The sequence below is a fragment of the Otolemur garnettii genome, unplaced genomic scaffold (genome assembly GCF_000181295.1).
Source record: "Otolemur garnettii isolate 467f Iridium unplaced genomic scaffold, OtoGar3 scaffold00039, whole genome shotgun sequence".
Taxonomy (NCBI): Eukaryota; Metazoa; Chordata; class Mammalia; order Primates; family Galagidae; genus Otolemur; species Otolemur garnettii.
This window is the reverse complement of record NW_003852434.1, coordinates 10,556,337-10,569,432: the sequence shown is the minus strand read 5'-3', so window position 1 is coordinate 10,569,432 and position 13,096 is coordinate 10,556,337. Positions and strand designations below refer to the sequence as shown.

Here is a 13,096-nt window from a genome sequence, read left to right as displayed (position 1 = left end):
TATGGAGGTATGATTGATATGTAAAAAGTTCTACATACTTAATGCATGCCACTCAATGAGTTGGGGCAAGTATATAGCCCAAAAGCATTGGCATCATCCAGGTCATGGGCGTATTCATTGCTCCCGAGTTTCCTCCTGTCCCCTTTATTAATTTTATTTGTTTTCTTATTTTTGTAATAAGAACACTTCATATAAGGTCTTCCTTGTTAGCAAATTTTAAGTAGACAATACAGTATTGTTAACTATAGGCACTATGCTGTATAATATTGGTAGATCTTAGGAGCTTAATTATCTTGAGTAGCTGAAACTTTGTCCCTTTTGTCCATTCCTCTCCCCGTGCTCCTTTCCCCCAGCCCCTTGCAACTGCTATTTTACTTTCTGCTTCTATGAGTTTGACGCTTTCAGATTCCACATATAAGTGAGATCATACTGTTTTTGCCTTTCTGTGTCTGGCTTATTTCACTTAGCCCAGTATTTTCCAGGCCTGTCTGTGTTGTCACCAATGGCAAGATATCCTTCTTTAAGGCTGAATAATATTCTCCTGTATATCTGTTTATCCACTGATGGATACTTGGGTTGATTCTACATCTTTGCTATTGTGAATAATTCCACAACAGACGTAGGAGCGCAAGTCTCTCTTCAACACACTGATTCCAGTTCCTTTGACTCTATATCCAGAAATGGGATTACAGACTATATGGCAGTTCATTTTTAATTATTTGAGGAACTTCCATATAGTTTTCTCTAAGACTATGCCAGTTTGCTTTTCTATCAGTGGTGTGCCAGGGCTCCCATTTCTCTACATCCTCACTAACACCTACCTTTGTTTCCAGTAGCCATCCCAGCAGGTGTGAGCTGGTCTTGCTTTGCGTTTCTCTCGTGATTATTTATGTTGAGCTCCTTTTCATATACCTGTTGGCTGATTATATATATCTTTGGAGAAATGTCTATTCAGGTCATTTTTCTAGTTTTTAATTGAGTTATTTGAGATTTTGCTATTGAGTTGTAGATTTTCCTTACGTATTTTGGTTACAAATTTCTTATCCAGGTATATACTTTATAAATATTTTCTCCCATTTTGTAGATTGCCTTTTCTTTTTGTTGATTATTCCCCTTGTGGTGTGGATACTTTTTAATTTGATATAGCCTCATTTGTTTATTTTTGCTTTTGTTGCCTGTGCTTTCAGTGTCATATAAAAAAAAAAAAGTAGTTGCCAAGACCTATCTCTGGGAGCTTTTATTCTGTTTTCTTCTGAAAGTTTTAAGTCCTTAATCCATTTTGAGTTCATTTTTGTTTATGGTGTAAGTGAAGTGTCTAATTACAATCCTTTACATAGGAATATCCAGTTGTATCATTTATTGAAGACACCATCCCTTCCTCCTTTCCCCATTTTGTATTTTTGGCACCCTTGTCAAAAATTAGCTGACCATAAACGTGGATTTATTTCTGGGATCCCTATTTGTTCCATTGATCTACAGGTTTGTTCTTATACTTGTACCAGGCTGCTTTAATTACTAGAGCTTTGTAATATCATTTAAAATCAGAAAGTGTAAGGCCTTCAGCTTTGTTCTTCTTGCTCAAGATTACTTTGACTATTTGGGGGCTTTTGTGGTTCTAAATGAATTTTAGGATTGTTATTTCTGTTTTTCTTTTGATAGGGGTTGTATTGAATCTGTGGTTCACTTTGGGCAACATAAACATTTTAACGGTATTAATTCTTCCAACCCATGGACACAGGCTATCCTTCCATTGACTTGTGTCTTCTTTAATATCTTTCATCAATATTTTCTAGTTTTCAATGTGAGATCTTTCACCTCTTTGGTTAAATTTATTTCTAGTTATTTTATTCTTTTGATAAGATTATAAATGAGATTGATTTTCTTAATTTTTCAGAGAGTTCGTTGCTAGTATGTAGAGATGCCACTGATTTTACATGTTGATTTTGTTTTACTGAATTTATTTATTAGTACTAACTTTTTTGTGGAGTCATTAACATTTATTGTACATAAGATCATGTTATTTACAAATAGAGAAAATTTAACTTCTTCTTTTCCAATTTAAATACCTTTTATTTCTTTCTCTTGTCTAATTGCTCTGACTAGGACTTCTGAATTCAGAAGAAGAATGAATTCATTCTTCTCAGATTTGTTAAGACTTGTTTTGTAGCTTACCAGCTTTTGAACTGAAGACTGTTGTCCCATGTGTGCTTGAGAGTTCTTTTGCTATTGGAGGGAATGTTCTGTATAGGACCATTTGATTTAGAATGTTGCTTAAGTCTTCTGTTTTCATATTGATTTTTTTGTCCAGATGATCTCTCTGTTATTGAAAGTGGGATATTGAAATCCCCTACTATTAATATATTTCTATTTTCACTTCAGTTCTAGGAATATTTGCTTTATATATTTGGGTGTTCCAATGCTATATGTATATATATTTACAATTATTATATCTGCTAGATGAATCAACTCCTTTATTATTGTATGTATAATACCTTCTTTGTCTCTTATGACTCTTTTTTGACTTAAAATCTGTTTTGTCTACTGTTAAGCATATGCATGCCTGTTCTCTTTTTCTATTATCCTTAAGTCTAAAGTCAGATCTTTTATAGATAGTACATAATTGGATCTTGTCTCTTTTTTTGATCCATTCAGCCACTCTTTGCCATTTGATTGGAGGATTTAATCCATTTACATTTAAAGTAATTATTGATTGATAAAGACTTACTTATTTCTATTTTATTGTTTTCTGACTATTTTGTATGATTTTCCTTTCTTGATTACTGTCTTCTTTTGTGATTTGATGGTCATTTTTTGTAGTGGTGTGCTTTGATTTCTTTCTCTTTCTCTTTTGTTTATCCACTGAAGGTTTTTCCTTGTGATAACCATGTGGCTTACATAAAATATCTTAATAGTCTGTCTTAAGCTGATAAGTTATTTTCCATCACATAACAAAACTCTTTACTTTTGCTTCTCCCTGCCCATAACCATCTTATAGTATTAGTGTCAGAATTTATATCTTTTTGTATCGTGTATCCCTTAACAAAATTTTGTAGTTCTAATAACTTGTAATACTTTTTCCCCTTAACTTTTATACTAGAGTTAAAAGTGATTTACATACCATTTACATACCACCATTACAGTATTAGGCTATTCTGACTTCATCAGTATACTTAACTTTATCAGTGGGTTTTATACTTCCATGTGTTTTTGTGTTACTAATTAGTATCATTTTGTCTTCAACTTAAAGAACTCTCTTTAGCATTTTGTCTAAGACAGGACTAGTGGCAATAAATACCTGCTTTTCTTTGGGAAATTTTTTATTTCTCCTTCATTTCTGAATAACTATTTTGCCTGGTGAATTATTCTTCTTTGGCAGTTTTTGCTTTAAAAGCATTGAATATATCATCTTACTCTCTCCTGGACTATAAGGTTTCTGCTGAGTAATTCACTGATAGACATGTGAGGTTCTCTTGTATATGACAAGTCTTTTTTCTTTTGCTGCTTTAAAAATTCTCTCTTTGTCATTGAATTTTGAAAATTTTATTGGATTTGTCTTAGTGATAACTTCCTTATGTTCAATCTATTTGGATTTCTTTGAATTTCATGGATCTTTATGTTAATTTCTCTCTCCAGATTAGGAAATTTTTCTGTCATTTTTTTTTTCAATAAGCTTTTTTTTCCTTTACTTTTTCTCTGTTGCTTTTGGAGTTCCCATAATGAGTATGTTAGTTTACTTGATGTTGTCCCTGAATCTTGTAGGCATTCTTTAGTCTTTTTCATTCTTTTTCTTTTTTCTTCTTTCTTTTCCTGAATGGATAATTTCAAATGATCTGTTTATAAATTTACTGATTCTTTCTTCTTTTTGATGGAGTTTGCTGCTAAAGTTTTTTGTTTGTTTGTTTGTTTTTTTATTGAATGGTAACTATGTACATTAATGCACTTCTGGGGTACAGTGTGGGGTTTTCGCACACAATCCAAAACACTTCTATCAAACTGGTTAACATAGCCTTCATGTCATTTTCTTAGTTATTATTTTAAAACGTTCACATTCTGCTCTTAGAAAGATTCACTTGTACCCTTATACGATAAACCTCAGAAGTGATCCCTCTAATCCTCCTCCCTCCACCCATTCCCCCCTCCCCTCTCCCCATATTCTTAGGCTGTTATTAGGTTATAGCTTTCATATAAAAGGTATAAATTAGTTTCATAATTTCATAATAGGGGTGTGTACATTGGATACTTTTTCTTTTTCAGTACAGTCATTATATTCTTCAGCTCTGGAATTCTATTTGGTTCTTTTTATGGTTTTTACCTCTTGTTAAACTTTATGTTTTCTTTATGTGTTATTTCCCTGACTTTGTTTGGTTGTCTAAACTTATACTGCTTTACAATGGTCATTTTATACTTGATCTTAGCCAAAAGGCTAAGAAACAATTCATAATGACCATTTTTAACTCATTGTCATGCAGTTCATAGATCTTCATTTCTTTGGGGTCAACTGCTAGAGGTTTATTTTGTTCCATTGGTGATGTCATGTTTTCTTGACTTTTTGTTCATGTTTCTTGAAGGCTACATTGCTGTTTTTGTATTTGAAAAAGAAGTCACCTCTAGTTTTTAATATTTGGATTCAGGAAAAAAAGACCTTCATCACTTATCTCAGCTAAAGATTTTGAAGATCTCTCAAACCTTTTCTCTGAATGTGCCCACTCCACTCCTCTTATTGCCTGTTTAGGGAAATTCTTAGGATTTTGTGCCTTCTCTTGATCCCACAATGCCAGAGTGTGCTGAGAGCCTATATTTGTTTTCTCCAAGGCAGTGCCCTAAAGTTTTCAAGGTTGTATGTCTCCTCCCAATCCAATAGTCAAGTGGCTTTTTGCATCTCTGTGCTGTCTGAGAGGGCTCCTGTGTGCCATCTGCAAGGACTACATGCAGTATCTGCAAGGAAGCATGGAGCACTTGCTATAGGAGGGGGATGCACAAAGTCTTCAGGGATACTTTTTAGCTAGATGGGGGGGGGGGTCTGCAAGTGAGGCATCTTATGGGGTTTATGGATAGGATTCCTGGGCTCCATAAGCCAATTAATGGGAGTCAGAGCTGTTTTTTGAGATCTATGTGGTGGTTGCTGTGAGCCCTGCCCCCTTTTCCTGCTCCTACCTGTCCCCAGACAGCTGATGGGACATGTCAGTCCTCTTAGTATTGTGGGTAGAGTGAGACAGGAATGAGTCTCTTTGGTACCATTGCACAAGGCAAGGCTGAGGAAGCTGGGCACTTACTTCACTTTCACTTTCCTTTGTGGGAGAAATTGTACAATGAAGGGGTCTATCCTGGCACTGAGTTGTGCTGTCTTGGAGAAGGGTGTTATGTATGGGTTCTTCTTACCCTCTTCAATGCATCTATTCTTAGATTTCTTTTTTTCCTTCTTTTTTCTGTTCCACCAGGGTGCTGAAATTTTTCAACTGAACTTACAGGTTCTCATTAAAGTGTTGTCATCTGTGGGTGGTTTTTAACATTAATATTTCTGTGAGGATTGAGAGCTGGAGCCTCCTATTCTGCCATCTTGCTGATCCACCAAAATTATAATTTTTCTTTAGATAGCAAATGTCATCTGTTTCTTCTTAATTACAGTGAACAAATAATTTAAAAATGAAAGCATGTATTATCCTTCTACAAGGCCCATCCATGAACTTTCTGGAGAACCACTCTAGAACCATTGTGATCTCTATCCTGGGCCATTTTTCTTATACTTTAGTATAGTTACTAACTATCTTTTAGGAAGAATGCAGATTCTAACTCAGAAAGTCTGGTTCAGAATGTTTGTGATGGGACCTAAGATTCTGAACTTCTTAATAAGCTTCCAGGAGCTGCTGGTCTCTGAGCACCAAGTCACAAAGTGTACTGTCTCTTAAAAAGTTACTCTTACACAGGAATCATAGAAAATTGTTCTTATAGAATATAGTCAGGATAGAGATACAATGGGAGAGCCATCTGGATATGTGCACTCAGATCATAGTACTCACTTTCTTGGAATATGAAAATCTACATTGCCTATTCAATCCAGTAATGTGTTTGGTGGCATATAACTGATCTCCATAACCAAAATCAAAGTTGACTAGGCTGCTGCTGTTGAAAAGATTCCTAACAATTAAGAAACCTAGGCCAAGTATATCATAGTGTATATATAACGCTATCAGAGTTAGTAAAGTCTTTCCTCCAGTATTCTGGTTGATCACATGAAAAGTTATGGGCACATTTTTGATATTTTATAAATAATGTGCTATGTCTGTTGTGAAAGAAGCAAATTCTCTGAAAGGATATAAAGTGCCTTTTCTGCTGTTCTCATGGGCACTGTTTGACTCAGTTTCCTAGAGTATATGGTGACAATAGCCGTGCCTGCCTTCTGAGACAGGAAATGGTCAAGTACCATATGACTGCAAAAGAATGGTGGTTGTTTTTTCTCTTCTGAATATTCTCCTGACAGTATGGTTTGCTCTGTTCTGCTTATTGGCATATTTGAAAGTAATAATTTAGAAAATTCTCTCGTCTGAAATGTCCTATTTTAAAATATCAGATTTGCTAATTTTTGAAGCATAAAAACAAACTGAAAACTAAACACTTGGCAGCTTCACTAATCCCATTTTATGGAAAATGCCAATTAAGAGGCCTTGCAAGACTTGGGTGTATACCTTATAAAACAGGAATGGTGACACTTTTCCATGACTTTAGTTTTAGCAATTAAAATGTTTGCCTTTTCAGGAGTACTAAATGGGTGATTTCCACCAGCCTGTTAACACCTAACTGTTGCTTCATTTCTCATTGACCATCAGATCCTGTCAATTCAGCTTCTGTAGTACTTCTGGAATCTGTATTTGGATTTACTGTTGACTTTTCCACTATAATTATCCTGTCACAGGCCCTCACTTTATCTCCCCTGAGCCATTAGATGATGTTTATTAAGTGTTTTCTGTACCTCTAGATTATCCCAGTGCTAGTCAACTCTAGCTCTTGCTGTTAGAGTTTGTCTTTCTAAAACCTCTATCTGATCATCTCATTTCCTTCCCTGGAGACTGTTGACTTTCTAGCACCTATAAATACATCAAGACTTTTAGCATAGTTTCTCCTTTCTTCTAATTTTCTGTAAGACACATCACCTTTCATCAATGCTCTCCCCTGGCTCCCTAAACTCTAAGAGCACCAGATGCTTAGACATTTTACTAAACACACACTGGACATTGTCTTACATCTTTGCCTTTGCTTAGGCTGGACCCCTCTGTCAGAATCTGTTTCACCACTTTTCTACTTAGAAAGCCCATTTTTTTTGTTATTCAAGAAAGAAATGATATTTTCTTAGGAAAATCTTCCTGAGGCTTCCTTCCATATCCTCCCACAGCTTCCTGCTCAAGCTTCTCATAGTGCATCACTCGTGAAGCATCCTAATTATTTATGTGTCTGTCTCTCCCACTGGACTATAAGTTCCAGCCAGAGTTGAAGTCAAAGTTTTGCTTCAGACAGCCTGATATCTCTCAGGCCCCTAGCAGAGGAGTTGGCAGATGCTAGGTACTTTATGAATAATTCCTGAATATGGGTGGAGGGAGAGGCTAGAAGGATAGGTCAATGGACAGATGAAAGAAAGAAATGAAAGGACTTAATTTTCCTAAGCAGCATCAGTAATTTGTTCATGATAAACTAAAATAAAAAGTAGGGTATATACATATGTGAATACACAGATAAGCATGCACACAGCTGCAGGTAATAATATACATAGTCTGTAGTGGGACTCTAGAGCTGTGACTCTCTCTTTCATATTACATGATCTTTAGGAAGAATAGAACCCGGTGGCTTATGCTTGTAAGGTTAATGTTTCCTTGTTTTGCTTGGTCCTAATTTTGTACTTTATTCTTATTCTAGGATGACAGAAGTCTTCGGCTTGTGGCTAATTCAATGGTGTGGGTTCCAGAAGGTGGCATGCTGCAGATCACCAACAGAATCTTACAGGCTGAAGCCCCTGGGGCCAGCGCTGAAGAAATCATCTATGAGATTACACAAGACCACCCCAAGTTTGGTAACTCTTTTTTTTCCCCCTTGGGCACAATTTCACCTTTGCATTCAGCAGTCTGGGGTTTGCTTTGAACAATGCCAGGCAGCAAGATTGCAATTCTAATGAACTGAGTTTTCTGACACTTTACACATCCCCTCTAAAAATAGATTAATCATGATAGCTGTCACACAGTACACATTCCCTAGGTAGTATACTAAGTTTTATAAACACATTACCTATAACACCTTAAACTTAATTTGGGTTTCAGAACAGCTTCATTTTGTAGATGAGAAAACTGGGCTAAAAGTAGCTTGCTAAAAGTCACCTAGCTAATATAGGTCAGTTTTATTTCAAAGGTCAGGCTCTTAAACTCCATCTGGTATCCCTTTCAGAATGTTATTAGAATTCTTCTTGATGAAATGTTTTCAAAAATACACAAAGACATTTTCATTGTTCTCTATTGTTACTCCTACTTCCAGCAAAGTATTAAGATGTGTGATAACCTGAGAAATGTCCCATTTTCACCACCTAGAAATGCTAGGTGGTGAAAATATAGCAACACCTCTAAGGTGCTCATAGCTGACCTTCCAAAAATAGACATCTCCAGATGCCAGCAGCAAAGAGGGCACTGAACATCAGTCCGATTATGAGCTAATGACATTGCTCCCTGACAGGGGCCAGGTGTCTCAGTGGCCCGGAGGCTTGAGACTTAATGCTTGTGCCTAGACAGGGCATTGGAATTAAGATCTTGCATGAAAGCAGGACTCTAGAAGGACACACCTTCAATTAGAGGAACAGAATAGAAAATAGGAAACTCACCAGCCCAGCAAGATCATAGAGAACTCTGCCTGGGTTTCCCAGGCTCAGAGTGGAGCAAAAAGTCCATTGAGAACTAAGAACTTCAAGCCTATTTCTCTTGCAGATCTGTAAATTACACTGCGTGCCTTATCCAAGAAACCCAAAGCTGAGATACTAATGCAGGGTGGCCATAAAGTTCATATGCAGTTTAAAATAGTGTGCAATTTTAAATTGCACATGAACTTTATGGCCAACTGTATAAAAGTTAGTCCCAGACCAATGATATTTCTTCAGTTCTTTATAGAAACTACTACACAAGGCCCACCCTCAAGAGTAGCCCACAAGGATTCCCAGAGAAGGCCACTGCAGATTAACTCAGAATGTAAAATTACAGAACCTCACCGGGTACAGTGGCTCACACCTGTAATCCCAACACTCTACGAGGCCAAGGTGGGTGGATTGCCTGAGCTCACAGGTTCAAGACCAGCCTGAGCTAGTGAGACAGCCTAGAGTAAGATCTCACCTCTAAAAATAGCCAGGCACTGTGGTGGGCACCTATAGTCCCAGCTACTTGGGAGGCTGAAGCAAGAGAATCGCTTGTGTCCAAGAGTATGTTGCAACCCACAGGAACTATATTAAAGGGCTGCAGCATTAGGAAGGTTGAGAACCACTGAGTTAGAGGTTGCTGTGAGCTATGACGCCACAGCACTCTACACAGGGCAACAAAGTGAGACTCTGTCTCAAAAAAATAAATAAATAATAAAATAAAATTATGAAACCTCTGAGGAAACAATGCATGCTACTATAACCAAACAAACAAAGTTAAAACCCCAAGAATTTCAAATAAGTAATAATCTTATAAAAACTATGAGATAAGCATATTAAAATGATCTCAATACACAAAAGAAGGAATTAAAACTGTAAGAAATAGCAAAATCTTATAAAAATAAAAGAACAGGTAGATTTTTTAAAAAATTAATAAATTAATCATCTAAAAATAAAAATTGTATTTATTAAAAGTAAAACCTCATGAGTTATAGTAAATAGTAGAACACGAAGACTACTTGCTTCTGGGCTATCCAGTTTTTTAAATATGTATTTTCTATAGTGAGGTTAAAAAAATAAGTTTTACATAATTTAAAAATAATTCCAATATCCACAAAGACATTGAAAACTACAGCCTAATCAAGAATTGGTATTATAAGGATAAAACAGCCAGTCTAGCTGAGGTCTCTTTGTTATAGCAGTGTGAACCCGGAGGAAGGCAAGTGAGCTCTCTGGGACTATAGGTTTTTTTTTAACTTTTTATTTAAAAATAATTTTAGATTTACTGAAAAGTTGCAAAAAATAGTATAATGAGCTCTTAAATACCCTTTACCCAGCTTCTCTTAATGTTAATATTTTACATAACTATAGCTACAGAATATTCAACCCTAGAAATTAACATTGATACAAACAATTAATTAATCCATACAGCTCGTTCAAATTGTGCTGAGTATCCCACTAATGCTCTTTTTCTCATCCGATCTGCGATCCCAGATTGCACTTAATTGCCGTGGCTCCTTAGTTTCCTCCATTCTGTTTCACCTCCTCAGCCTTTGTCTTTTATGACCTGGAAACTGTTGAGACATTTATAGAAAATCACTCAATTTGTATTTGTCCGATGGTTTCTCATGATTAGATTAAGGTCATGCCTTTTTTGCAGCTTTCTCACATCGGGGGTACATAACGTCGCTGTGTCTCATTACTGTGATGTTGACTTTGATCACTTTGATCCCTTGGTTAAAGTGGTGCCTGCTGGATTTTTCTACTATTACTCTTTTCCATTTGTCATTAATGTTTCCTCAGCTCATATTTTCAACTCCTTATCTTAAAGTAGATAATTTCTGAGTCCTTTTCATCTCTAAAAATCTTTGACTCTTTTGATGTATTAAATTTTCTGCCTTTATCTTGATCATTAAAAGCCAAAAAAATTAAGCCCCCACATTTCCTAGAAACAGCTTAACTTCCATTCAGCATGAAACAAAACAGTGCTGGATTAAATGGTTTTTAAGTAGATAAAAGTTTTCCATTTCAGCTTAATAAATGCCACCAGGCTTTATTGTGACACTTTTCTGCTATAACTCTCTTAATTAAATTCTTCCTGTGAAAATAATCTGTGTGTCTACAGTTCCCTACTAGTAATAACCAAATCATGTTGTCCTAGGAACCATTCAAGAGTGAAAAAGGTGGTGGGAACCAGAAACCCACTTAACACAGATCTACTTACATCCATCTGTCCTAATGATGTGGATTTGTGGAACCCTTGCTTTGTACTCCCTCATTACTTTAAAGTGCTCAAGTTGGGCTTTAGGCTTTTTGCAAAGCATTGACCTTGGAAAGGAACAGAACCAGACAGAAATAGCTCATATGGTGTGTGCAGAAAGGATTGCTTCCTCTCTCATCTTCCACAGTCCTATTTGTCAAGCTCGTAGCTTCCACGTCCTTGGTAACTCTTGTGTTGTTTGTTTTTGTCCAATCTTACCTCTGTTACCTTAGTTCAAGTCTCCATCTCACCTCTGGATTTTGCAGTGGCTTCAGAGCTGGTCCCACTGTCTACATCCATGTTAACTACTGTCACCGCTTTCATAGAATAAAGTCCAGCTGCCTCAGTGACACTTTCAAGCCGTGTCCTTTCTAGACTCTGGTCACATGTTGTGTGCTCTAAACTGGTTCATGCCATTCACCTACTAAAAATCTCACAGTGGCTCCCGAGTGATTTGCAGGCTGGTCTTTAGAGTAGGAACTGTGTCTTGTTTATTTTTGAATCCCCCTATTCCTAAAGGGTTTAGAACAGTAATTAGCACCTCACAGCCACTCAGCGCCTACTTATTGAATTGAAATTAGTGGAATTAGCCAATATCCTATGATTCCTATGGCACGGAAGTGGTTTTTATGTGGACATAGGCTTATCTCATTAGGCCTTCTTAGGAAGATTCTGTTTTGCTTTTCTATTATAAAGCGAGAAGCCAGGAAATCGGCATTTGGATATTTTCTACTGTCTACATTTTTTTGGTGGAAATCCTTTCAGAATATTTTGCAGCACTTCTCACATTCTTAAACAGTCCACATCCAGGAAAAGCACTTTATTAACACCATCTTAGGAGCAGAAGTTGAACCAGGGTAAGGCGGGTAATGGAATTTTTGGCGTAGATACAAATGAGAGGTGATACAAGAAAGAAAAGGCTGAAGTGAGTTGATTCTACACATGATTATGCAAAGAAGAGTGGTGATGTTTTCCTCTTGTTTCAGTATTTCATTACCATGCAGGATATTATGCTCATTTTTAACTTGAATTTAGTGCATATAAATATTAGAACGAGTGTTGGCTTTGAGTAAGAAAACATATTTCTCTAAGGTAATGAAAATGTGCTATCAATTGTCTAATATGTCTAGTGTATTAAGATCTAGGTATCCTCTCCCAGAACACAATAGACAGTCTGTCTCTCTCTCTCTCTCTCTCTCTCACACACACACAAACACACCCCTTTCTTTCACTGTCAGAGTGGTAAGGTTGCCTCAGATTTACTGTTAGATACTTTTTCATGAAAATATAACTTCTGTTTTCAGCAGTTTATCCATTCTTCTTCTTGGTCTTCATTTGAAGATACATTCTCCTTGTGAAATTTTAATTGTTTCTATAACACCTCTGTATTTTTTTATCTCACCTTAAGAAGAAAGTAGCTTTAGGTGAGAAATAAGCAATAAAAACAGGTTGCTAGTGAGGGTAGCGCTTAGACTTAGATTTCCTGGCCTCGTTTCTGATAAAGTTTAAAGGTGGAGGAGGAGAAAACATGATCAGCGGGTTAGCAGAGTGAACACTGGGTCATGTACACAAAATGGTGCTAATTGGTTCCAGAGCTTCACGAGCCAGAATGTGCGCTTCAGGCTCAAATCCAAAGTCAGTCGTGTGACCACCAGCCGTTACTGAATTCTGAACCTAGAGAACTTCATCTGTAGAAGGGGGATGATGATAGAATTATTCAGAGGATTAAATAGAAATACCAAACCAGTTTGATGGAAGTGTTTCGGATTATGTGTGAAAACACCACACCGTACCCCAGAAGTGCATTAATGTACACAGTTACCATTCAATAAAAAAAAAAAAAGAAAGAAATACCAGTAAAGATGACCAATATTCTTTTTAAGCACCTATAAAATATGTACTATTTTTCTCATTTTACTATTGAAGTACAAAGACTTAACAGAGATTACGTAAGCTCA

At 36.4% G+C, this 13,096-nt stretch overlaps 1 protein-coding gene across 1 annotated transcript in view; it reads left to right on the top strand.

Moving 5' to 3' along the window:
• The window catches only part of FRAS1 (Fraser extracellular matrix complex subunit 1), a 430,037-nt gene that overhangs the window by 290,591 nt on the left and 126,350 nt on the right, over positions 1-13,096 (top strand). Inside the window, exon 29 of the mRNA XM_012805310.2 lies at positions 7,906-8,059. Coding sequence (XP_012660764.1) covers positions 7,906-8,059 — 154 coding nt within the window. The remainder of the gene's footprint in view (positions 1-7,905; positions 8,060-13,096) is intronic.